Source organism: Brienomyrus brachyistius, chromosome 13, assembly GCF_023856365.1.
Source record: "Brienomyrus brachyistius isolate T26 chromosome 13, BBRACH_0.4, whole genome shotgun sequence".
NCBI classification, from domain to species: domain Eukaryota; kingdom Metazoa; phylum Chordata; class Actinopteri; order Osteoglossiformes; family Mormyridae; genus Brienomyrus; species Brienomyrus brachyistius.
The window spans coordinates 26,791,397-26,818,981 of NC_064545.1; the positions used below are offsets into that span (position 1 = coordinate 26,791,397).

At 43.5% G+C, this 27,585-nt stretch overlaps 1 protein-coding gene and 2 long non-coding RNA genes across 3 annotated transcripts in view; 2 read left to right on the plus strand and 1 right to left on the minus strand.

Moving 5' to 3' along the window:
- Positions 1 to 273: 273 nt before the first annotated feature.
- LOC125705849 (uncharacterized) lies at positions 274 to 7,721 on the plus strand. Its single transcript, XR_007381710.1, has 3 exons — positions 274 to 703; positions 6,023 to 6,088; positions 7,659 to 7,721. It is a non-coding gene; the product is annotated as an uncharacterized LOC125705849 (long non-coding RNA).
- A 4,216-nt stretch (positions 7,722 to 11,937) lies between these two features.
- On the plus strand, positions 11,938 to 14,682 carry LOC125705847 (uncharacterized). The gene is made up of 3 exons (XR_007381708.1): positions 11,938 to 12,182; positions 12,508 to 12,578; positions 14,538 to 14,682. It is a non-coding gene; the product is annotated as an uncharacterized LOC125705847 (long non-coding RNA).
- cdh13 (cadherin 13, H-cadherin (heart)) overlaps positions 14,663 to 27,585 on the minus strand; it is a 329,423-nt gene continuing 316,500 nt past the window's right edge. Inside the window, exons 14-15 of the mRNA XM_048972133.1 lie at positions 25,872 to 26,087; positions 14,663 to 16,156 (exon numbers count right to left, since the gene is read on the minus strand). Coding sequence (XP_048828090.1) covers positions 16,149 to 16,156; positions 25,872 to 26,087 — 224 coding nt within the window. The 3' untranslated portion in view covers positions 14,663 to 16,148. The remainder of the gene's footprint in view (positions 16,157 to 25,871; positions 26,088 to 27,585) is intronic.

Genomic DNA, 27,585 nt, shown 5'->3' on the forward strand with positions numbered 1-27,585 from the left:
GTCCTCCTGATGATAAAGAGATTTGTGTTTGGCAAACTGGGACCATTTGCTGTCCAACAACTTACATGTAAACAGATACTAATGTTACCTTACTAATCCAGAAACCATTTATTTATGAATTATTAATGTTGGAGTGAGTAATGGGTTTGCAGGGTGGGGGGTTTTCCATGACTTCAGTGAATCATGATGGAATTAAGCTGGATCATGATTGAGTTGTTTATGTGGCTGCAGAAGTTCAGTTGCTTGTGCAGTCGGGGGGGCGGGGGGGGGGGGCATCTGCTTGCTGTACAAATGTGTTTTTGCTACCAATTGAACTTTGGGTCGCGTTTGATCTGCTTCCATGACGGCCAGCTGACTCGCTTGGTCACCAGAACAAATGCTGAACCTTTACCTGCCGGGAAATACGCCGTAGAAACTTCATTTATTTCCTATTGTTGTCATCTTGCCGTGTTTTTTTTCCAAGAACATCCCATATCACATCACTCAGCAGCAAGGAGGGTAGAGATCAGCGAAGGAAAATATTCTTTTGGTGGCTTTCTTGGAAAAGTTCATATCATTGGCCGCGCCTTCATCCTAACCTTCTTCTTAACCCTATCAGATACAGGCTCTCATTTTGATTTGGCACGAATGTCTGGAGCTCCTGAAGTCTAAAACTGGCTTTAAGGGAAAAGGACATGGAAGGGACATGCCGATATTATCCAAGGTAAAGACTCGGGTTTGACTGCTGAAAAGCATGCTGATGTTTTGGTGAATCTGTTTTTGTATAGAGCATGCAGATCATCTGGGATTTTTACAGTAGACATACTTCATATAGCCATAATCAGGGAAGTTTTCAAATCCTGAGCCATCCATGACCATTTATCCAGTACAAGGTCACAAGAAGCCTGGAGCCTATACCAGGAAGCACGGGGGATAGTCTACATGTGATGCCACAGCACGTGCTCACACACCATGGGCAATTTAGACATGTCCGATTGCCTAATGGCATGTTGTCGGACTGGGGTTGGAAAGCAGATACTCAGCAGAGACCTGTGGAAACACAGGGAGAATTCAGACACTGCATAGAGACGCAGAGCCAGGCCTGGAATTACAAGCACGCGGCTCTGAGGCCATTGTGCTTCTCAGTGAGCCCGCAATAATAGTATCCTTAATTTGGCAACAAAAGCAATCCGTTTTCTACTAAATTCCAATACATATCTTTGTTAGATCATAATAGTGTTATGGGACAAAAGTTCATTCAAGGCATTCATTGACCAACACGCAGTTAGAAAATACTGAGCTTTAGAAAAACGTTATAAGGAAGAAATGCATACCAACCCTGAAATAGAGAAAAAGGAGAGTCTGAATTCATCTGAGAGGTAAACAGATCCTGAGAGAAACTGTACTCGGTATTAAAGCGATTTATTCAAACAATAAGCCAGAAGGGGCCTTGTTTATTCATGAATAAAGCCAGAGCTAAATTTCCCTGTGAGAAGTCAGGCACCACCAACTTATAAAAATAATAATAATGACAATCGCAATGAGTGCCGTATTGGATATATAATGTGATTACTGCTTATTGAAAACAGTATTTTATTGCCATTTCAGCCATTGGTTTGCATGTAAATAATGACATGTATCCATTCTCTTCCTCTTCCATGCATAAATAAGACACTGTAGCAGAAAAATAAACTTCTGTTGCGTTAGAAAATAATTGCTATCTAACCTCACAAGCGTTTGACTTGTTTTACATTCATTAATTTGCGAATGGTACAGTTTTTGTTCTTGCTTGTTTTCTCGTACACTGTTTTCCGCCAGAACGCCATTTCACGTCGCAGAATTAAGGGTCGAGTGGAATATCATCAGTTGCCGTGGTGATTTTTGACACTCTACAGCAGACGTATCACACATGTTGTTACCCAGGAAATATATATGGCTTCAAATGTGATTAAGTCAATTAACATGCAGGAGAGGAAATGTCTATAGTAGGCCAGTCAGTACTGCATTCTATTGCTACACCTTTGGTTACCGAAGCACGGCCACAAATCTATAGTGAAATACAGGGCTGTTAAATGCCAGTCAATTTGCTTATCATTTGCAGCAGACAGACATCTCTTAGGGAATTGGTTTTAAGCTAAGATGTATTTGAAATTGGGCAGTGAGCAGAGAAAGGAATTAACTCCGGAAAGTACTAAAATAATTCCCATTTTGAAAGAAATTTATGCTTAATGCATGATGACAACTACATGCATCCATAGACACCGTGCAGCTGACTGGGTGACCTAGGGGTGTGGCACATAGCACATGTGGAAAGTGTAGACATCTTAAAAAGTTCTGGAAGTTTTGTTCCGTTTACAGTCTACATTTGAACTTCCATCTTCCTGGTCACCTAGTCCAGGGTCCCCTGGACCCAGTCGACACAGGGCTGACATACACACACCCTCGTACTCCATGGGAAATTCATAGACACCAATGAGTTTGGCGCACTGCACACGTACACTGCGGAGGGGGACTCGAACCTCAACTCCACACTGCACTCTGTTTTCACAGTGTCCCAGCCTCAGTGTCACTGCAGGGCTGCGCCAACTTACCCGGACTATATTTACTGGGTTTTTATGTGTTTCATACTTTTCAGTTATTTTCAGAAAACTGAAGCATTTGTTTTTCACTTGGACAAAAATATCATTTGTCTTGATATTTGGTTATCAGCCGCCAAAAAACTGACACTCTCTCGTCGCGTCGCATGTATTTGTACAGACACAATCCTGTGCAATGTGACTTTCAATGTCAAACAAACCCCCCCCCCATATCTCCTAAACCATACAGCTCATGTCATTTTTAAACCCCTATACACAGACACACACACACACATGTGTATGACAACCTTAACCCTTACTCAGCCAAAACAAAATATAAGTCTTTTGGCATTCTTATATTTTTGAGTGCATTCACAGATATTTGAAAAAACCTGAAAAAATGGTCCACACAACATCAAAAAACGTTTTTATTAAATTGTGGGGGGCATTTGGTCCCCAAAAAGTAATATAACCCTAACCCAGACAGACAGACACACACAGACAGACAGACACACACTCACTCACTCCACTGCCTCCTCAACAAGTCAAATTAAAAATGTAAATCTCCAAATGCAATTTGTTAGGATGAGCATGTAAACAGAGCCGCTGCACTGACGGTAGCGGTATTACAGAGGGACTCGGAGCTGCCTGCGCTTAACTGAGCGTTACGGAGGAGAGGACGGCTGTTTCTGACCCGTCACGCATGATGGCGGCGGAACGCTGATTGCCCCCTTTATGGGGGGGGGGGGTGCCTGGCACCGCAGGAAGCCTCTTCGCCAGCACAAAGCACGGCAGGGGGTCTGCTCCTCAGAAGCGGCTAGGCTCCGATAATTCCCCGGGCCGACTGCCTTTCCAGAAGCTACCGTCCTGGAGCGCTGTGCACTCGAGCACGCAGCCCGGCTAGAGGCCCGATTAACATGCATGGTGGGGACCTGTCGGTTTACGCCATTTAACATGTTATCTGTGAAGTGATTGTAATTACACTGTAATTCTTTGTCAGAGGCAACTCCAGCAGGACCCCACTGGTAACGAGACGAAGCGCTTCGATCGCATCACCAGGGAAAAACGAGGGAAGGGCCTCCAATGACTGGCTGGGGCAGATTGTTAGGTTTTAAGTGCTGCCCCGCTGTCATGCCTATGCTGCCAGACATGTGCTGGGAAAGGAGCATGAGGCAGGTGTCCAGGGGGGGGACCACACAAAACAAGAAGGCAGTCAGGAGGTGGTCTGTGTGGTGCTTCTGTAATCAGTGTCTTTAAGGCTGCAGGGTCCTAGTCTGTGTGAAAGACACAGGCAAGTTCCCAGGCATTCGTCATGTTTCCACTAAAGTTATGCACAAATTATAAGTGAAGTAAAATTGAGAATAGGGCGTGTTTTCATTACTAGATGTCATGGAAATAATTCTTGCCATCTATCATCCCGCGAGATTAAGATCCATGTCTCATACTTCAACATGCAGTGGATTTTGTACGAGTTAGTAGCTCTAGAAGAACTAATTATCATGCATTACACATCTACTAATTTGCAAATTCTGTGTCCGTCGTAGTTGCAGAAATTGCTTCTTTTTCAACTCGCCACAAAAACCACTTCAAGTGAACGTAAAACTTTTTTTGTGATGTTTGAGGGTTTTTCTCTGCAATTTGAGTGCTTCCACCGACAGTTTCTCAGATCGCATCTTCAAAATGCAAAAAAATCGAGGTAAATGAAAATGCCATTATTGACTTCGAAGTTTGTGGTCTGCAAGTATTTCAGAGCAGAGGTTTTCCTGATTAAAGAATGCAGGTTACAGAGTCATGGACTGCAGAAAAAGGTTAGGGCGTTCCTGAGGCAGTGAGGGGGATGGACCCCCTGCAGGTCTAACAGTCCCGCTTTTCGTATTTTCTGAGTTTTTTTGAGTAATTAATCATCCTTAATTACCTGTCCTCCGCCACCTCTGCCCTGCTCTTCTGGGAAACCTTAAGCAAGGAGCCGGTTGACGCCACAGCAACGGTTGTCATGAAGGTGCAAGTCAGGGAAGTACACATGTTAATGAGGAAAATATTTAGGTTATAAACCTCCTAAGCCGTGACTGCGAACGTGTCAGCAGGAGGAGGACATTCTGCCCGATTTGGCCCTGAGGCTGCGTGGAGCTCAGAGACCATCTGAGGAATCATGTAGCACCTACTGTACGGAGCTTTCCGAAGCCATACCATCCCCATGGCGACCACGTTATTCTTCCTGCAAGCTCAGCAAGGTGACAATTAGTCAGTTACCTTTCAGCTCAGCAGACTGGAATCTGAGCAGGACAGCTATTCTATCCACTTTACATGATCTTGGTAGTGTGATGTAATCCCCACCTTCAGCATTAACTCCCCAGGGTGGTAATTACTACTTTATTCTGTCATCTTAGCTGGGTGATAATGACCTACACCCCAGAATGCCAAAATCACACCAGCTACCTTGGCTTTGTTCCCACCCATGCCTAGTGAGTTCCCACCTAGATATACAAAACCGATTAGACTACCTAGACTCGCATTTCCATGGATGTTTATGTCACATCACCCTTTTCTGTACAGCCTGTATGGTGCTAAGCTGACAGCAAGGGCATAGCTGCAGTATTAATGCTTCAAGTGAGTTCATTTGATAGATAGGAATCTGAATTTGAACAAAAGAGTTTGATTGGCCCATTCTACAAGCGGCTCCTGACAATTGAATTACATTCTACTTGAGCTGCGTTTAATGGATCTGCAGGGAGCTCTTTGTAGGAGGCATGGAAACCACAGCCCTGTCAATCGAAAACTGCCGAAATGCAGAATATAAGGCAAGGTTCACAAACAGGGGCGCCATAAAGAGGGGGGGGGGGGGGGTGGGGAGTTAGGACAATTTATAAAAAAATGTGGAACATAACTAGATTGATTTGGGTTGGGTTCCAATATGACATGCTTACATGGGGACTAAGAGCTGCTGTTCACAGCACAAGATATTTTCAATAGTAGAACACGACAAATTACTTTTATTTAATTAAATATATCCTTTTAATAAACACAGGATGGAGCTCAGCAATTCTTCCCCTCAACAAGTCAGGATGAAAGTGTGTTTACAGTGCTCTCTAATCAAAATGGAATCAGGGATTTAACCTAACCTCCATATTACCTCATATTAACCGACGGGACTTTGTAAGGAAAAGCATTCTCTTGTTATTGTCAAGTATTTTCATTTTTTATGTGCTTTCCTTTGTATCTTCCTGTTACAATGTGAAGAACTCTCTTCAATGAAAAACATTGTTGGCAAACTATAAGTGCATATTTTCTCGAAAATCAATAATTAACTTTAAATCAAAGATGTATTTATACATTCCACGACCTTGAGCAGGATAAGTGGTTTTAAGATAGTAGCATATTCCCCGTGTCGGGGTTGGTGCTCGTCTGGCCCTGTCCCAGGTTCCCTCTCCCTGTTTGGTGTTGCCTGAGTGTGTTTCCTCATTCCTTAGGCTGCTGCAAGGCTCAATGGGCTGAGGGTGCAGCTCTGGGGCAGATATCCTGTCTGTCAGTCTGAGGTCAGTCTCCATCCATCCATCCATTTTCTGAAACCTCTTGCCCTTTTCAGGTCCAGAGCCTACAGGCACAAGGTGCAGAACAACCCAGGATGGGACGCCAACCCATCGTAGGGCACAAGGCAGGGAACAACCCAGGATGGGGCGCCAACCCATCGTAGGGCACACTCACACCATCCACACAGGCAGTTTACCAACTCCAAATAGCCTCAGCATGTCTTTGGACTGTGGTGGGGAGGGGGGGTACTGGAATACTCAGTGGAAACCCCACAACAACATGGGGAGAACATGGAAAGTCTACACATGTAGAACCCTGGAAGAGACTTAAACCCAGTTCCCAGAGGTGTGAGGCGACAGTGCTAACCACTGCACCACCATGCCAAGTCTTTTGTTTAATATTCGGGTTTTATTTTATTCTTGTATGGCTAATGTATGTTTTGTTTTTGGTTACTCTGCCTGTGCCTTGTTTCGTTATGTTTTGTTTTACTTGTGTTCCTAGTTGCTCCTCGTGTAGACAGCACTCAGCCTTTGCTCCGGTCTCCGTGTCTCTAGTGCCTGTTAATTGTAATGTGCCCCACCCCCTCCTTGCTGCCTCGAGTCCTCAGTGATTGGCTGATTATGGATCTCACCTGTCCTTTCTCATTTCTTGTTAGCAGTGTATTTCAGTGCCTGCTTTTGTTCTGTTCCTCAGTCGGTCGTTGTGGCTGTTGCCCTTTGTTTGTTGCGTGGTTGTTACCACGTGTTTGTAGCTGTGGTAGTTTTCCTGTCTAAGTTATTGTCGCTTCCTGTTCTGCTTTCTGCCTTAGTTTTGTTTTACTTGTTCTAGTTTGAGTCCTTGCGGTCCCTTTGTTTTCCGGTTATCCCCTTGTATTCCGTTTTGCCAATGAAACCCTGTTTGTTCGAGCTGCTGGGTGGACCTTCTCTCCCTCGCCATGCCGCACTGTGATAGCCAGCGTTTTACAAATTTCACTATGGCAGTTTAAAATGCATTTCACTGCAAATAAGAAGCCTCATTAATCATTATCCTTATTTTTTACCTTATGTGTGTGTGTGTGTATATTTATATAATTATATTTCCCCACACTAGGTGACAATCTTTTTCCAGTCTCTCACTAATACGGTTTGTGCAGGTTATTAATTTGCATTAATTGGCCACAGGAATTTCTACGTTATGTGAGGTAGAGAAATTTCCAGAAGAATTTAATTAAACTGCATAGAATTCCTATGCTCATGTTGTAGCATGAAGTACTTCTCACCATTCTTTACATATGAAACATACCAAACATAACTAGCTTTATCTATTATCTCGCTGTATTTTTAACAATGGTATGAAAACAGGATCGTGACATTTTCCATAGTAGTGATATTATTATCAGGTTGTATCTTGTACAGTTTTTCAAATTACTCCATATAGGCAAATTCAGTGACCCTGATATCTTCCATAATACCTCACATCAAAAAAGACGATGTAAAGAAAGAATGTATAACACGAAGTCACCTGCGGAACAGCTGTCCACACATTCAGACAATGGGAAACCATCTGAATAAACAGGCTAATGTGCTTTTCCAACAGGTGCTGCCTGGATGCCTAATGGTCCACAACCAGCCACATATCCAAACACCTCTGAGATCCCCGGTGAATATTTTTCTTTTTTATTGTCTCTGAAACTAGCAGCAGCAGAATAGAATTCACTGCTATAACTGCCCACAAATAATAAAACAATAAGTGAAAAAGATATTGGGAAAAATGGGTTGTGAGGCTAGAAAGACCCAGACCCGTGAAAGCAGAGAAAAGCACTTACCTTGTTGAATAAAAGCAGAGAAATAAACCCTGTGAGCGGCCAGTAGCTTTATCCCAATGATCTGCTAGCTTATCCATAGACCTTCCTTCTCCAGTGCTGAGATGAAGTTACTGTAGGAGAGATAATGCGGACAATGGTGTTCAAATCTGAAAGAAGGATTAAAACTCAATTACAGTTGGGGCAAAATGTTTTGATATAAATCTGTTTTGTGATGTGGCTGGACCAAATCTACTGACAGAGAGTGTCAAGAAAATCTAACAAACCTGATTTTGACAATATGCAGTTCCTCTTCTCATAAAGTGCCTGAAAGACAGACAGACAGACAGACAGACAGACAGATAGATAGATAGATAGATAGATAGATAGATAGATAGATAGATAGATAGATAGATAGATAGATAGATGTGGATGGATGATGGATGGATGGCTAGACAGAGACATAGATAGATAGATAGATAGATAGATAGACAGATAGATAGATAGATAGATAGATAGATAGATAGATAGATAGATAGATAGATAGATAGATAGATAGATGTGGATGGATGATGGATGGATGGCTAGACAGAGACATAGATAGATAGATAGATAGATAGATAGATAGATAGATAGATAGATAGATAGATAGATAGATAGATAGATAGATAGATAGATGTGGATGGATGATGGATGGATGGCTAGACAGAGACATAGATAGATAGACAGACAGATAGACAGACAGATAGATAGATAATTGATGAATGGCTAGACAGAGACATAGATAGATAAATAGATAGATAGATAGATAGATAGATAGATAGACAGACAGACAGACAGACAGACAGACAGACAGCTCATTTATGAGAAAAACTTAAATGAGCAAAAAACAAACCTGGGTTCGCAGCTGAGCAGTGCACTGGACGTTGTTTCAGAATTTTATTTACAGAATTTTAAAATACAGCACAGCTGCTTGAAACACTTTTCAAATTACAGAACTGTACAAATGAAATTACTGCACTGTGTATAATTGAAATACGCTATGATACTGTAGCACCAGCGGCATCCGCATGTCCCGGCATGGCTCGCAAGCACGTGTATATAGCCTTCACCGTGTATGTCGTATATATAACCCCGTGTATGTCGTATATATAACCCCGTGTGTCTTATATATAACCCGGTGTATGTCGTATGTATAACCCGGTGTATGTCGTATGTATAACCCCGTGTATGTCGTATATATAACCCCGTGTATGTCTTATATATAACCCCGTGTATGTCGTATATATAACCCGGTGTATGTCGTATATATAACCCCGTGTATGTCTTATATATAACCCGGTGTATGTCTTATATATAACCCCGTGTATGTCGTATATATAACCCCGTGTATGTCTTATATATAACCCGGTGTATGTCGTATATATAACCCCGTGTATGTCTTATATATAACCCCGTGTATGTCTTATATATAACCCGGTGTATGTCTTATATATAACCCCGTGTATGTCTTATATATAACCCCGTGTATGTCTTATATATAACCCGGTGTATGTCGTATATATAACCGGGTGTATGTCGTATATATAACCGGGTGTATGTCGTATATATAACCCGGTGTATGTCGTATATATAACCCGGTGTATGTCGTATATATAACCGGGTGTATGTCGTATATATAACCGGGTGTATGTCGTATATATAACCCGGTGTATGTCGTATATATAACCCGGTGTATGTCGTATATATAACCCCGTGTATGTCGTATATATAACCCGGTGTATGTCGTATATATAACCCGGTGTATGTCGTATATATAACCCCGTGTATGTCGTATATATAACCCCGTGTATGTCTTATATATAACCCGGTGTATGTTGTATATATAACCCGGTGTATGTCTTATATATAACCCGGTGTATGTCGTATATATAACCCGGTGTATGTCTTATATATAACCCGGTGTATGTCGTATATATAACCCCGTGTATGTCTTATATATAACTCCGTGTATGTCTTATATATAACCCCGTGTATGTCTTATATATAACCCCGTGTATGTCGTATATATAACCCCGTGTATGTGTTATATATAACCCGGTGTATGTCGTATATCTAACCCCGTGTATGTCTTATATATAACCCGGTGTATGTCGTATATATAACACCGTGTATGTTTTATAGATAACCCCGTGTATGTCATATATAACCCGGTGTATGTCGTACATATAACCTGGTGTATGTCGTATATATAACCGGGTGTATGTCGTATATATAACCCGGTGTATGTCGTATATATAACCCCGTGTATGTCTTATATATAACCCGGTGTATGTCGTATATATAACCCCGTGTATGTCGTATATATAACCCCGTGTATGTCTTATATATAACCCCGTGTATGTTGTATATATAACCCCGTGTATGTCTTATATATAACCCCATGTATGTCGTATATATAACCCCGTGTATGTCTTATATATAACCCCGTGTATATTGTATATATAACCCCGCGTATGTCTTATCTATAACCCCGTGTGTATGTCGTATATATAGCCCTTGTATCTTTAAGCAGCTATTTAATCAGTAAATCCTTGTTTAAAAATTGTGGATACTGTCATTCTACCAGCAGCTTGCAGATGGCACAAATGTTCCTGGGCTCAACAAGTGCTTTTGGCCTGGAAAATATGTTACATCCACAACTTTTCCCCTCATAAAGCCTTTCCGTGGAATAATGCAGATATTGCACTTTGTGCCAGATCAATTTTTTGTTCTAACTGGCATGCCAGAGGTATTGATCATATATATCAATTATTTGATGACTCTGGTAACCTACTGTCATACACTCGGTTTATGCACAAGTTTGATTCCCCTATTCCTTCTAGGGATTACAAGTCAATTATTAAAGCAATCCCTACTTGCATAAAGCATCTCATTCATCTCAGTTTTAGTGGGATTTTAAGTTGACACAGTAAACTGTCCTTAGAGGGGAATCGACTTACTTGATAAAAAATAGTGGTTACCCTGATTACTTCATCAAACTAAAGTTGTACCACAGTGTAAATTCCACTGGGGTTCGATTATAGATGACATCTCATGGAAAAAAACATGGTCACTCCCTTATAAATATGCAATCTCAAATACGGCCAAGGAGGACAATTTTAAAATATCACACTGCATTTACCCAGCTAACCACTTTGTTGCCACATCTTCACACCTTCTCTGATCAGTCTAAGACGACGATTCCCTGTGTGTTGTTTCATCGTAATGTAGTGCGATCAGGTCAGACCTGGCTGAACACATTTAAAAAATTTTGCAATAGGTCCTGTACCTTTGCTTTAAAAGATATTATCTGTTACTTTTTTGATCCAAATATCACCTTGCAATATGTGGTAATTTTTTTTTATCTTATCAGGGAAGTTTTATATTCATAAGAGAACGTGTCTGAAGTCCCACACATTCTACAGGCATTTCTTTGGGAAATTGATATTTTGGACTCTGCATAACTCATGAGCAACTGACAAAGTGCCTCACTGTTGTCTCATTACTCAGCTCTTACTAGTAAAAACTACTGAACTGAACTTGTATACCTATCTTATTATTATTATTATTATTATTATTCCCCATCTTTTCTCTTTTTTTCTTGTCAAATAATAGTTATGACTGTTACACGATTTTGCCTGGCGCTGTATACGGTGACATGTATTATTTATCAAAATAAAGCGTATTTACAAAAAATGTGTTCCTGGGCCCACCCAGACAGAACTCAGGCCCAACCACTCAGCGTTCAGAGTGAGCGGTATGTGTGTGTGTGGTTTGATCAACCGGAGGAAACGTGCTGTTGGATGGCCAGTAGATTTTTCTTTCTCATTATTCTGTTTTGGTCTCACTAATGCCACAGGTCATTTTAAAAATAGTTGAACCTGTAGTGTGATTTTGTCGCCAAGTGAATGGTTTTGGCATTGGCCCCCCTCATTTTCTGCCTGCCCACCCACTCAATAATTTCTGGCTCCGCTACTGTTAGTGTGTAACTAGCTGAGAGTGTGTTTGGTAATGGATGCATTCACAGAATTATGCCTGGTGACATCAGTGCGCATACTTTGGGTCTAACTATTCTTAGTGATACCATTAGGACCCTGCAAACTCAAGCATTAGAACACCTATGTTTGTGTGTGAGTCAGGTGCCCTTCAAGGAGACAGAATCCATTACTGCTCTTAGTCAGTGTCCAGCAGACACAACCAACATCCCTGGGAGACATTGCTTGGAGTGCTGCTGCCTGCATGGAATTACATTAAGGAGACTGATGTAGAGGTGACTGGTGAGTTAGATGCTCCAGTACTACGTGGGTCGTCCTTGCTTTCCATTTTTACAGTACATTCTGGAGGCGAGGGGTGGAATTTAATGATATTTTAATACAAGTCCCATTCAGTGCCAGTATCAGGAAGAGAGAATGAAGCTGGTAATTCCTTTGCACTTAGAATCATTAATCAAAGTTCAGAAGAATTATGGTGGGGATAAAAATGTTTTGGGAAAATGGTGAATGTGCAGTTCCTGCCATCTCACGCGAGAAAGGCTGCTCTTTTTCCAAATCCACCCTCAGATCGGTACCGGTGGTCCAGTCATGATTCCAACATGTGTTACAGGATTCTGTTTTTCCTCTGGGCTTGAAAAGAACAGCGATACACTTAATGAAAACATGGCCGGCATTCCCAAGGTCAGTCTCTGAAATGAACCTAACCAAAGGCTAATTGCCAAAAAATGAGAACTATGAGTGAAAGGCATGTTAAATCGAAATCATGGAAGCAACAGATGCAGGATGAATGCCTTTAGAGCCTGCCAATAAGCTTAATGAAAAGAGTATGGCGTACAGGAACAGCAGTAATTAATTTTTATAGGTAATGACTCCTACAGCCTGCCGACCATCGTACAAGCAAATGAGCTACATTCTTTCACTCGGTCCTACTGTGACGTGAAGCGCTGATTGGTACAAGCCGTCTTCTATTCTACCAAAGACCTGAGAGCAAATTAGTCTTCTGGGGTACCGAGAACCTTAGATGGTGTATGAACACTGGAGTGTCAGGTGGGAGGTGGGAACCCTTGGTGTCCTGGTAGCATTGAGGCATTAACTACTCAGCCGGGGCCAGTATATGTGGTGTGTGCATGTCCGGGGGTGTTTACTGTCTGGCTAAAGACAGCAAGCCAGTGGGAGGGTTATTCCCTGTACCAGTAAGATGTCACCATAGAGGAAACTCCTGACCACTCGCCATGGCCACTTACCTGCACGCACAAACACACATGGGCCTGTTGATAAACTGAATCACCTTGGTTACTTCAAGACATGCCAGGGGCTTCTGTAGCAGCTTCCTCTAGGCAGCTGTTGAGGAACAATTAGGTAACGGACAGCTCTGTTTCTCAGCCTGACTGAGGATTCAGGGTCCATGGCATTCATCTGTCACGTCAACACCTACCACTGTGTGCTTCCAAGGGATATCAACAGTATTCCTCTCGGAGGGAATCTGAAAGAAAAAAACACACAGACACACACACAGTCAGGCAGACAGACACACACACACACACAGTCAGACAGACAGACAGACACACACAGACAGAGAGACAGAAACACACACACACAGTCAGACAGACAGACACACACACACACACACAGTCAGACAGACAGACAGGCCCACACACACAGGCAGACAGACACACACACAGACAGACAGACACACACACACAGTCAGACAGACAGACAGGCCCACACACACACACACACACAGACAGAGAGACAGACACACACACACAGACAGAGAGACAGACAGACACACACACACAGTCAGACACACACACACAGTCAGACAGACAGACAGGTACACACACACAGACAGACAGACACACACACACACACAGTCAGACAGAGAGACAGACAGACACACACACACAGTCAGACAGACAGGTACACACGCACAGGCAGACACACAGACAGAGAGACAGACAGGTACACACACAGTCAGACACACAGACAGAGAGACAGACAGACACACACACACACACAGTCAGACACACACAGACAGACACACACACAGTCAGACACACACACACAGACAGACAGACACACACACACACACACCACGAGGAGCCAGAGGTAACACCTCCATTAGCTCTGCTCCCAGGAACAACCGACCTTTATTTACTCATCACTAGTCAAGATTCCAGGAGAAGCTGCTACATCCATCCTCCTGAAAACCTTCTGTACAGATGTGTGACCTGCTGTTGGGGCTGTAAAATGGCCAGAACATCCCAGCTTTACATATCACAGATTTACAGAGAGGAACGGTTTCTAAAACGAATCACTCAAGAGTTTTGGTGCCGAACAATCACAGACCGAAAGGCAGTAAAAATAAATTGCAATGTCCGCTTCTGGTTTTATGTATATTTAATGAGAATAACCCCATGCATATTGACATGTTCTGAGTTCTGGGAAAAGTTATCCATCAAAAACCCACGGTAATACCTTTAAGGCATATTTGACAGTGCATATTTTGAGTGGAAATGTGGCTTAATTAGTGGTGTGGGATTTTTCAATTACTCGTTGTAATTATCTCACCAAAAAACAAAACATTGGTGAACCCACAGCGAGGGTCATACTTTTCACACTTGTCATGCTGGAATATAGTGCTCCTGGATCCTGTGACTACATGGCTCTGTGCTGGGAGGGGGCAGCGGTGCACAGAAGTCACATATGTGAAACTCCACAAGGACAAACTCCGAACCGCCAATGAAGAATCAAGCCGCAAGTGGTGGGAGGTACAGTAACGGGTTTATTAAGTCAGTGCAAAAGACAGACATAACTCACTCATGACATCATCCATATTTCTGTTTGTTCATGACTTACGGGATCTTTTACACAAACCCACAGAAACTCACGATCCAAAAAGAATGCAAAACCAGCCACCAAATCAACAGGCTTCTGTCTTTCTGCTGAGTGATTTGGGGAGGCCTGTGCTCTAGGCAGAAATGATCAGAAACCATAAAGCACTGGGGCGCAAAGACTGCCAGTCTGGAAATTAATCTAAGACCCCAAACCTAAAACATCCCCTATTCTCAAAAGACTGCAGTATGTATGTCAAAAGGAGAAAAACATCAACAACATTAGAAACAGTGCCCTACATTTGCAAAAAGATTAATTTTTACTCTTTTTTTTTCTCTTGGCTGGGGGGGACAGGTCATAGATGGGGAGTTCAGCTGTCTGCAGTCAACGGCACACAACTTAATATATTGTTACAGTTGTAAAAAAAAAAAAGAAAAAATATATAGTGTATTTCTGTCAAATTTCACACTGTTACTATAGAGGATACGCTATATTCCACTCAATTACAACTAATGCAGCAAAACAAAGTTGAAAAAAACTAACCCTGCCCTAAAAGAGCCTTACTGCTGCAGACAAAATTTAATCGTTGTTCTCTCCTTAAATAAGAAATGAGATCAAATATAGTTGTCTGTGGCACAAAAGAAACCGGAGAAAATAAAGGAAACATCAGCCACTCTCCCTCCCGCCACAGACTCGGGCTCTTGTGATGTTTCTATGCATTTGCTTGGAAAGTAGAGAAACATCCAGACGAAATATATGGAGGCGACAGAGGCAGAAAAATCCATTCAAGGGAGAGGAGAGAAGACGCTCACGGATGGATGTGTCTCCGAGAGGTATGGCTGACAGTGCTGGGGGCGTGGGGGTACAGATAGTGCGTGAAGGGGTAGACCGGAGATACAGAGTGGTTGGAAGAAAAGGACAGAGAGGCAAAATGGGGCAGGACAGAGGTAGAGACTGAGACTGAGGAGGGCCTGGTTGGTCGAGAGACTGATGTGGGACAGGACAGAGGCAGAGACTGAGACTGAGGAGGGCCTGGTTGGTCGAGAGACTGATGTGGGACAGGACAGAGACTGAGACTGAGGAGGGCCTGGTTGGTCGAGAGACTGATATGGGACAGGACAGAGACTGAGACTGAGGAGGGCCTGGTTGGTAGAAAGACATGGGGCAGGATAGAAGCAGATACTGGGGGAGCAGCAGGTAGAAACTGAGAATCGGGGGGGGGGCGAGGGGTAGATCTATGTGCAGTGTGAAGCGATGGGTGTGGAGAGAGATCTAGATATCTTTGAAAGGACTTTTCAGAAGGATGGGCATTCATGATAATTTTTTTATATTTTGGGGGTGAGAAATATTTTATCTCCTTGTGTTTTACTTCAATCTCAAAAGAGAAACACAAAAAAAGCCAGGAATCAGCAGACTTCACAGATCTGAAAGGAAATACCAGAGAGAGAGAGAGAGAGAGAGAGAGAATATCAGTCATTGGAACAACACTGCTTCTTTCTTCTTTTAAAGGAAACTTTTCCTTCTCTCTACACAGACAAGAATTATTCCTTTGTGGGGACTCTCCATTCATTTATATGGGGAAAACTCTAATCACAACATGGCGACCTTAACTCCTTGTTAGTATTTTGATTGCATTCACAGATCTTTGTGGGGACCTGATTCAAATTATATATATATAATACAATACAATGCAATATTCAATGGTATTATTTTATATTGTCACTCTCTTCCCAACTGCCCGCAACCCAGTTTCAGTCAAAGGTTCCATAACATTTAATCAGCCCCTACTGGATAATTACTGTTCAATGCACATGCACTTAGTGGAAATGTTTTACATAAATAACCCTCGAATGAAGTGCAAAACAACTGTGCAACGCCGACAGCCACTGATCCAGTATCAGCCGACCCTTAAGCATCCAGACACATTCAGCATTCGCAAATCCCACAAGTGCCCTCACATGTCTAAAGTCTTACGAAGAATAATTAATCTCCTTTGCTGCTGACCAAACAGGTAACAAAAAAAACAGCTATTTTGTTTGAAGCAGCTTAATAAAGGATTTGGAGGCAACAACTGCATTATATGCATTGTTAAACTAAAGACTTATCATTATTTTTTTGTCATTCTTTTTCGTAATTCATACATTTGTTTACAAATATAGAATCATAATCAATGACAGAATTTTTGGATATATGTCTTTTTTATTTGCTTATTTCGGACGGAGATACAATGTGTCAGAGGATGGGTAGCGAAAAGCCTCACACACACCAACACACTCATGTACACACATGCAGACACCCCCCACACACACACACACACACACACGCGACGCGTTATCGATTCGCTCTCCATCTTCCCTGTCGTGACATGTTTCCATTTCTCTGCCTCGTCACTCCAGGCCATGTGTACAGCAGCTGCTGCTTCTTGCCACATTTTTTTTGCATCTCCTAGGCGTTGCTTCGTGAACTTCTCCAAATACCAGTGATTAGCTGTGGGCGGGACTTTGACTGGGGAACGGGACACCGTGGGGGCTGGGGTGGGCTTCTGCAGCTGAGGGAGATGGGCTGGGGCGGCTGGCAGCATTACCTGCCTCTGAGATGGATTGCAGTGCGTTTGTCAGTGTGACAAAGAGCAGCGGAGAATCACAGGTATGAACGTAAGCACCTTCCACAGCTTCTGGAGGAATGAGAATGTTTCGGTAAATGAGGTCTTCCGTGATTTGTGATTTGTGACAGTTAAGTGACCTTCCTAAGGTTGTACATGAGGTGCATAGGGCTTGTTGTAACATGATAAAGACCCCCCCCCTCCCAACCCTATTGGGACTCTGTTACATCCAACTAGGAGAGATTTTCTGCCGGGTTTCCATTGAGATGACCCACTTTCACTTTTTGTTTAAACCGATTCCGGTGCTGTTGGGAAGCAGACCCAGTGCTTCCTGCATTGAAAACAACCCCAAGAAGGTTCTTGTCAGAAAGAGGACATTTCCACAGGTCCGTACAGTGGGGCGTCATCTCTTCCCCAGCCAATGAGATCACGGGGCAGTTGTGAGAAACGCAACGTGTAATTTCGGGGGACGTCTGAAAAGAGCAGCGACGCGTGGAAATTCTGAGCATGTGCTCGATCAAAACCGATCCAATTCCACAGCCGGAATGTCGAATAGGGAGTGGGATCGATTTAAAAAAAAAAAAAACTCGGTTCTCTCCACTGTAAGTGATTCTGAAAGGAAGACGAAAAGCTCAGTAATCTTCGAGAACCCAAGTGTGTAACATGGGTTCTCGAGTTAGTGATACACCCAGGAAATCTAGTGAAACTACAGCTCCTTTTAGTTATGCGTTGGGGGTGGGGGGGACTTGGAGCTCTGTAAACATGCCAGGTTCTTCTCCCCCCTTAGGCAAAGACATGGGGCGTAAAACAAGAAAATGCACAACTAAATCCATTTGCTTCAGTTTATGGGAGGAAGTACAAAACTGAGGCGAGCATACAGATTAGCGTGCGAAGCCCACAGTGGGCCACAGGGAGCGCTGTAGCGAGGCGGCGTGTGGGGAATGGGGGAGAAGGGGGCGGGAGGAGGAGGACGTTTGATCTAATTGCGATCATGCGGGCTGTCAGAAATAGCTTCTGACGGCTGGCATCTGGAGGTACCATAAGCATGATAACTCACAGGCTTACTGCCTCCCCTCTAAGGCTCACGCACACACCTCAGAGCAGACGGAGAGCAGACTCCAGTCTATGCATCTCAGAGAGGCTGAGGGAAATTCAAAAAAAAGAGAGAAAAAGTCCCCCCTCTCCTTTAAATCCAATTGATCTCGGCCGATGTTCCCCTATGTGTTCGCTGTCCTTCGGCAGATACGGTCCGTGTGGATCTGCCAAATCCCAACCCGCTGGTATCCTCATTCCCTGAAACCCAGCAAACATCTGAAGAGTTCTGTCACATTATTCACAACTTACCAAACTAAGACTGCAGACTCTTAGATAGTAAAAAAAAAAAACTATGTTTAAATAACCTTCATGTCTGTGTAAAACTATTACATTACAGTATGTCTGTCAAACGGTTAGCTCAACCATTCCGAAACCTCACTAAAATATTTGCTAAAACCATCCAATACACCAAATGTAATTTTAATCTTGACCACTAGCACACCTTGTTTGGCAAATTTCATTCAGTTATTTAACTACTTCATTAATTCAGAGAGCTTGCAGAAATTTAATGGATAAATGGAACGGCTGAGGTGTCCCTGAGGAGAGGTTTGGGAACCAAAGCGATGTTCTTCTAGCCTTCCAATAAGTTGTCAGCTTTTTTGAGAATTCCTGTTAGTATTTATAACGCTATTCTTAGGCTGCATGTGTTCTAATGTTAAATTGTGCTTTTTATGAACAAATATATACTTCCTACCCTGTTAAATAGCTTTAAACATGTTCTTTGACTGCCTAAGACTCTTTCACGGTAACTGTACACCAGAATTCTGCAGCAGAATGAGCCAGACCTTGAGGAAACCACACTGATGAAGGATCTTGTACTGACGGAATCGCTCATTATTTAATTCGCTCTCTCCCATCAGGATTCGCTCTCCTTCCTAATTGACCTATGATGTTGGCCAACTCTATGGATTCCCTCCCAGCGAATGAAAACATTCTCCCTCAAAGACAGACGTCGCGCCTGCAAAGTCAGCACAGCTGGGAGCTCAGTCATGTCCCTAATCTGCTTTTAAACAGCTGCATTCCCAGCCTTTCGTAACTAATAACTGGTTCTCTCTGTCGGGGGGACCCTGAGTCCTTGGAGCCATGTTGTGGCATGATGGCTAATGGTGAACTCGCCGTGTACCACCAGGGGGTTATCAGCACCAACTGCGTCAACAGAACATGACCGATGACCAGTAACTACCCCAATCAGGGGGCGTGTCAAGTATCTGCTACAAAGTTTAACGGCCTGGGGAGGTAAGGAAGGAGGAGGAGGTGGCAAGCAATAGTGTTTATTCGTACTCCCCAGGTGAATCCTAGAGGCAAATGCCTTAAAGACACCACTGCTCCTGATGTAAATGGCCTGAATTTTGTTCCCTTAGAACAATGAACTCATCATCGGAATGGAACTTTTTTGGGGGAATATTGTCGATATGGTCACTGGGATTCAACATCCTCTTGAGGATGAGTAATAATTAGTCCTGCATTGTTCTGGCGCAATTAATGAGAGGGGCAAATAACAAGTAACCAATGACAAACGCTAACATGGAAGTCTGTAGCATTTTCACATATTGTCTCATCTTCCTCTGTACTTTCACAGTCACCTTTCATGAATACCAACTTCTCTGCAGGGGATGAATTATTATATTTCGAATGAGTCAGACTCACAGTGATGTGGCCTGCATGAGCGTAAGCTTTAACACAGACAGGCCTTCAGTCCAGCGTCTGTTCCCCATCTCCCCCTGCATGTTGGTGCTCCAGGAGTCTGTGGGTACGTCCCATGCACACTTACGCAGTACATACTGAATTTCGTCAGGAGCCTACTACTTGACCGTTAATGCCATATGTACTGCTCATGTCACATACTGTATTTTGCCAATTTTAGATGCACCCCATAAGTACGTGACTGAGGTACTGTCCAGTTCCAATACTGCCCAAAAATCTCAGCTCCTTTCACTGGAAGGAAGGTACTACACATTAGCACGCGTGAATATGCCTGTGTAAACGCACGTGAGACTTCCTAAATCTTTTAAAACATACCTGATTTCCACGTAGAGGATTATTGTAAATTATCTATGTGTCCCTACATTAGAGCTTTGGGAGCTTTTGTGAAATTCTTGAAAAATTTAAGGTAATGAAGTTTCCATATGTTTGAACCACTGCTAAGAAGAGTTTCTGAGAGAGAACTTCTCTCGGCAGACTGAGACTGACAGAGACCAGACATGCATCTGCAAAAAACAGAGAGCACGGAAACCAAAATAGAGCAATTGTAAACAAATCACCATCTCTATAACTGGATGATCCCAGTTCTGGTCTGGGGAGGGGTTGGGTGGGGGCAGAATTTCCTGTTCTCTACATTTCTAACAAGATGAGTACAGAGAAAGATGAACTCATTAAATTGCACTATTAATTACTTTTGGAGGACGTCTATATGTCAGAAACTAGTATGCTTGCTATTGCTGCACTGGGAATCGCTGGTGGAGCATTTTTCCACAGTGCAGTCACATCATTCTAGCTGCACACCCTCTAAGAAGCATTTTTTGGGGCATTTCCAGATTTGTAAAGCCATTAACAAATATGACGTTAGGCATTAAACATAATAATAAAAAAACAATAGCCATTCATTTGCGAAGGTATGTACTTATTATCCAGGCCCTTAATCTTTCCGAGACAGCGGTGTCCACGAGACCTCGCAGAGCAAGCAGAACCCAAGTTCTTACAAGATTGAATCCAAAACTCACATCCTATATTCCCCCTAAGACCCCCCAACGCTGTCCTGTCCCGAGACAGAATGGCCACCAAGAACAGAGCAGCCAAATGTGGGGGGGGTTGGAGGGTGTGGACCAGAGCTGCCTCACATGTGTGCATCTCAAGCGGGGAGGGGGGCACTTTCAGCATCTCTGGAGGCAAGAGGCTGCTGAGGGGGTGAGGGGAGGGGCTTTGAAGACTGCCCGAGCTGCTCTGGGATTTAGCTGCACAGCTGCAGTGTAAACACTGGGATTTATATGTGAAGACATTTGCATCAGATCTGTTGCTAAAACCCGTGAAATTCTCATGCTTATTTGTAGAACTGAGAGAGGCTCCTCGGTGGAGTTCTTTGTCATGGGGAAGCCAAGCTAAAAAATAACAGTGAAGCAGATTCTCCTGTAATTTTAACACTGAAGTGAAAAACTCAGCATGAGGCCAAAAGCAAAATGACACGGATGGAAAAAGTGATACACATGGGACAATATGGAGATTCATCAGCTTCTACTAACATCAGCAAGAGTTGTCATGTACACACAAGGTCGATAAAATCTACAGCAAACACCAGAATAGCCTAGGTGCACCAAGAACCAGTGACATATTGTATAGATACCAATAGCCTAGGTGTACCAGGATCCAATGACATATTGTGCAGATACCAATAGCCTAGGTGTACTAGGAACCAATGACATATTGTGCAGATACCAATAGCCTAGGTGTACTAGGAACCAATGACATATTGTGCAGATACCAATAGCCTAGGTGTACCAGGATCCAATGACATATTGTGCAGATACCAATAGCCTAGGTGTACTAGGAACCAATGACATATTGTGCAGATACCAATAGCCTAGGTGTACCAGGATCCAATGACATATTGTGCAGATACCAATAGCCTAGGTGTACTAGGAACCAATGACATATTGTGCAGATACCAATAGCCTAGGTGTACCAGGTACGGATGTTTAGGTAATGTTAGAACAGCATCAGCCAGCTGCACTTCTCCAGCTTTACTAAAACCCTTTATTGTACTTAGTCTTATTTCCTGCTTATACGTTTCATGAAACAATGACATATTACATCATTTCTGCAACAAGCCCATATTTCTCAATCAGAATGACAGATGGCTTTTCAATTTTACCACAAAAATGCCTAATATATTGAACAACGAGTAAATTTCCATAAATGGAAATCCTGAAACTTGGTACAGTAACTCTACATTTATTTTCAGACATTTGCCTAAACCACATTTTGGAAGATGGGAGAAGACCAGCACAAATAGGGAGAGAATAGACATATTGTTAGCACCTAGAATACGTTTACTCTTGACATAGCTGTGAACTGTGTGAAGTATTTCTATAAAACAGTATATTTTTAGGCAGGATTTGGAAACCTTTCTCTTAGTCTGAGCAATGGCTGCAGGCAACGGACTGAATATTGAGGCAATGAGACAAGAAAGGGGCTATAGAAAGACCCCAAAGGCCAGATATCAGCCACCTGAATTAGGGCCACCCTTTGCCATATTTGACCATAATGTACAAGGTCTGCCTGAAGTGCTCCCTCATAAATCGGGAGCCTAGTGACGACAGCTTAGCAAGGAGCTTGATCAAATCAGCATCCGCGATATGTTGGCTGTGAGCGCAAAAAGTCCAAACAAAACTGAAGATGGTGCAATTTTGATGGCCACACATAAATATGACTGTATTACTGCCCCCGTTTATGAGGGGGCTTCACCGTTCTTAGATAGCATAATGAAATTATGGGCAAATCCAAAGTCCCTAGAAGAGCCTGCGTTTGGCAGAATCATCACTTTCACCTTGACCGTGGAAACAATAACTCAGTTACTGTAGCGGTTAGTTCAGGTTAACAAAGTGGCCCTGAGCCCGCAGAGCATGGACAGCAAACGAAAGGCGTCCATCAATCCACAGGTGCAGGACAAAGGCGGTCTTAGCCAGCAGACAGACATGCTACTGGAACCTGCGCTAGCAGCTCTGCGAATGACAAATACATAACAAAGAGAAAGTGCTGCATTCCCCGTCCCGAATTCGGTTGTATATTTAGCTGCTTTGCAGACGCTGTCATGCGAAGGGAGTTCAAATCGACCTCCCCCTTATTTATATAGTAGTTATTTAGCAGGAGTGGTAACAGGAAAGACGGGTTCTTCGAATCTGAACCAGCAGGCACTAACTACCCGCTTCTCTCCCTGGCATGGATAAGTTTAGCACTGCCACAGGGAGTTCAGCAAATGTCCCAGCAGTGGAGCTACTTTGCACAATGGGCTGATCAAGCATAGCAACATTAGCTCCCGATGGAATGCGAACTGGCGAAGGTAACACTCCGCAGCACAGCGCACGGTGTTTGCGGTGTGCACAGCCCCTGGGAGCGAGGCACCAGGAACCCAAACTGCCGCATATGAAAATATGCTCAGAGGCTCAGCCAAGCTGTCCTGGGGTAGGTTTCAAGCATGAATTATGGATCTTCAGGCCAGCCATTGATTCCAAAATATATGCTGGTAAACTTCACGGATTAGGTGAGTGATCTTGCACATGACAGAACATGATCGGTGTTTGAGGATAACAAAATTGCAGTGAATTTCAAAGGTTATATTTTTACAAGACATAGTTAAAATTGTCAAAGATTTCTGTCGAAACAAACACTATTAAACACATCTAAATGTGTCTCAGAGAAGGTATGAACTTGGATGTTTGTCAGAACCAAAGATGGCAGTTAATTTACATACTGCCTTGCTATGCTTTCTGCTTCTGCGTACGGCTTCATTCATTTTCCAACAGGATGAATCTACGATTTATTTGTTACTGATTAGGCACGTAGCTAGTTATTAAAATAACTAGTTTGGACCTCCTTGAAATGTGCTTCAGGCCCTGGCAAGCAAAAACATAGGGAGATCCCCCACCATTTAGGGACCAGACCCAGTCTACCAAGAGGCACCCCATGGGTAGGGCGACTGGTCCACCCATAACATATATTTTTACCTACAATCCTGCACGGTGTCCTATTCGATGTTCAACGCCTTTTCCTTAAACGGACCATGGAGAATCAGCTTCTTGCTACGGCCAAGGACGCCTTCCGAGTACTTCAAGGTCAACGTGGGGAACTTGGAGAAGTGGAGAACCCCCCCCCGGAAGAATCACTGATGCAGAAGTATGGAAACTACCATGGCATGCATTTGGTGAAGCTGAACCATGGTGCCACCTCATTGCCCAGGGTGGCTGCCCTCACCTTTCAGCTCCCAGAGCGAGGAGGGAGGCGCCGAAGGAGATGAAGGCAGAGAGGATAAGAAAGGGTATGCTTCGTTGGAATGGGCCTACGGGCAGATTCGCTTCAGCTCCCTCAAAGGATCCATTGTGTTATGAATTACAGATTCACTACTCTCTCCTTATCACAATCACACCATACAATGCCTATGGTATCCTGCCTTCAGTAGTAAAAATTTCAATAAAATCCTGACCCAATGTTTAGCAGCTTTCAGTACAGAACCTGAAAGTTAAAACCATTTTTTTTTTCGCTTCCTGTTCTGAATTTCTCTACTATAGGTCCTTGAAAGGGTAAATTATTCATGTCATCGCTTACAGTGTAAATGAGATACAGTCCACATTTTTTAAGGATGAAACCCTTAGAAGGGATGAGGTAGAAACCTAAGAAAACAGCAGCTATGCAGAACAGAGCATTAAGCTCTACGGTCCCCAGGATTTAACACGGGGAACTGATCTCCTACCAAAATGCCACATTTGCCATAAAACCGGAGAAGGGAGGATGGATATGGATGGAAAATATGGATAAGACCAACTCTCCGAAGAAGGGAATAAGTGCGTCAGCACAGACCCTGAATACAGGTGTAAAAGGAGCATCTATACGCCCTTCAACAAAGTGCATCACTTAAATTCCTTATCATACAGCAAAAAACCTTCACTTTCCGGGTTACCAAAATGACTATGCAAACCTGAACAAATCGAGTTCTTTACTGGCCTTGTGAAAGGTGCATCCAGAAAATTAAAGCGAGCCGCTCTATCATCGGAGTATGGCGCCATCCCATAAATACTGCCCAAGGTTATAAGTCTCATTACATTATTTACAGATACATCATTACCATCGCAGCCATATGTTAGCAAAATGTCACCCGTAAATGAAAAGGGAATTGCTATTATCCTCTTCAGCTTCTCATGAGTGCAGGATGGAAATATCTGAGAACGTCCCCTTCTCGCCTCCTAAAATGATGAATACTGCCCTTTGAACTCACACGTTACTCTTCATATGACTAACAAGATGGGAGAAACGGTGAACACTCCTGATTTTATGCGTTAATCTTCATCTCGACTCTACTCCCAGGTATCCAGCAGCACTGTGATTTGCCGCTCGACCCCTGAGCCTCCACGACCCTCCTGATGCTGAATCCATTAAGAGCGAGTGGTGTTTTACTCCAGAGCAGAGAAGGAAGAGAGCAGCCTTCTGAAAGGCCTCTGTGAGGTGTGCCTTGGACAAACCTGTGACTTAGGGCCCTGTGAGCAGCAAGAACCTCAGGGCATTATGGGAAGTGTACTCACAGAGGGCATTATGGGAAGTGTACCCAATGGCGTTATGGGACGTGTACTCACAGAGGGCATTATGGGAAGTGTAGTCACAGAGGGCATTATGGGAAGTGTAGTCACAGAGGGCAGTATGTGAAGTGTACCCAATGGCATTATGGGAAGTATACTCACAGAGGACAGAGAGCAGGGCCAGTCCCAGCCATAGCAGGTTGGCACGCACCGCCCAGGCACTGCTGCAGTCCATCTTGTTCTTCTTGCAGGTGCACACCTGCACTTTGATCTCGGTGCTGTTGGACAGCTGTGGCACTCCTGAGTCGGTCACCAGAAGGGGCAGATGGTAGTTTGCTCTCTTCAGGCTGTGTAGCAGTGTGACCTGGGAGTGTGTGCCTTTAACATCAGGCAGAAAAACAAAAGCATGAGAAAACAGACAGTGCAGGTTTACACCACACAGACCGGCCATGTGACACTCATGCTCCTTAGATTTAAGCAGTATTGTGTTTTATACACAGCCGATTTAAGCCCTGCTAGGGAATCTTTCCAAAAGAACAAGAGAAACTTACAACCTTTTGGACTCGATCCCTAATCATCAAACTCCTCTTTCCGCAAAACACTGCATTTTTTACATTTAAGTGAACGTCTTTATTCGGCTGCACATTCCTTAAATTAAAAATCATTGCCCTTTCAATACCAAACCTAATGGATAATAATATTAATAATTAAAAAATAAATTGCACCCGCTACATATAGAATATGCCCAGAATGATGTGTGTGTGTGTGTGTGTGGGGGGGGGGGGGGGGACACCACACTGCCACTTCAGCTGTTAGTTCAATTATTTCAAACATTAACAAAGACAAATGCCTCATTAGCCCATGATGAATGGATGAGCAAACATGATCTGCCAATATACTGTACTGGGCTAATGCTGCACCACTGCTGGGGAAATATGACAGGATCAAAAGAGATCTAACCGGGGATCTACTCAGAGATCCACCAGGGCTCTGACACCCAGCTATCAGAAGTTAACTGAGCGCTTTCATTCAACTCTGGATCTAAGTAGAACTGAGACACTCGGTGCTGCTGTTGCGGTTCCCCATCTTCAGACATTTGGGATTTTCCATAAAGACGTCTCAGTGAAACTCCAAACCATCTCTTGACGTTTCCCCAGCTTCTTGTTGACTCACATCTCCATGGTTGGCAGCTTGAAAGCCACCCCCACTCCGCATGTGAGGGCTCTGCACGTCCTCCCTGTTTCCCACAGCTTTCTTCTGAGCACTCCGCTTCCCTCCTGCAGTCCACAGACATGCAGTCATACTAACGGTGTGTGCATGCCCTGCGATGGACTCGGCTCGCATTCAGGATGGACCCCAGCCTTGCCCTAGTGCCACCTGGTATTGGCTCCAGGCCCCAATCCTGACCAGGATAAGCAGATAGATGATGGATGGATAGATATGCCTTGAGTCTGCAGTTATGTATCAATTCGTCCCCTTAGCCAGGGCAAACTCCCATCATCTATAACAAGCTAGGGGGAACAATAAGCTAATCGCTATGATCCTTAGCCTGGATTTCAGAAGATGCAACAAAACGTTGCAGGATATGGGTGACAGAATACTTCTAGGTGCCTATAAATCAGAGGAGATTGTAGTTTTTTTTTGTGGCTTAAGAGGGGCCAGCCTTGTGTTTTGAACCTGAGTGACAGGGAATACGGAACTCCGAGTGGCTCTGTGACCCTGTCCCTAGATTTATCCATGCTGTGACATCTGTCTGCTTTTACCTGAATGTAACCTGTTCCTAATTCTGAACGAGCCTTCGGACTGACAGTGGCCCGAGGGGACTGCAGTAATGAAAAGCAAGTTGTGTCCTGGGGGCGCTGTGTGGCTCAGCAAG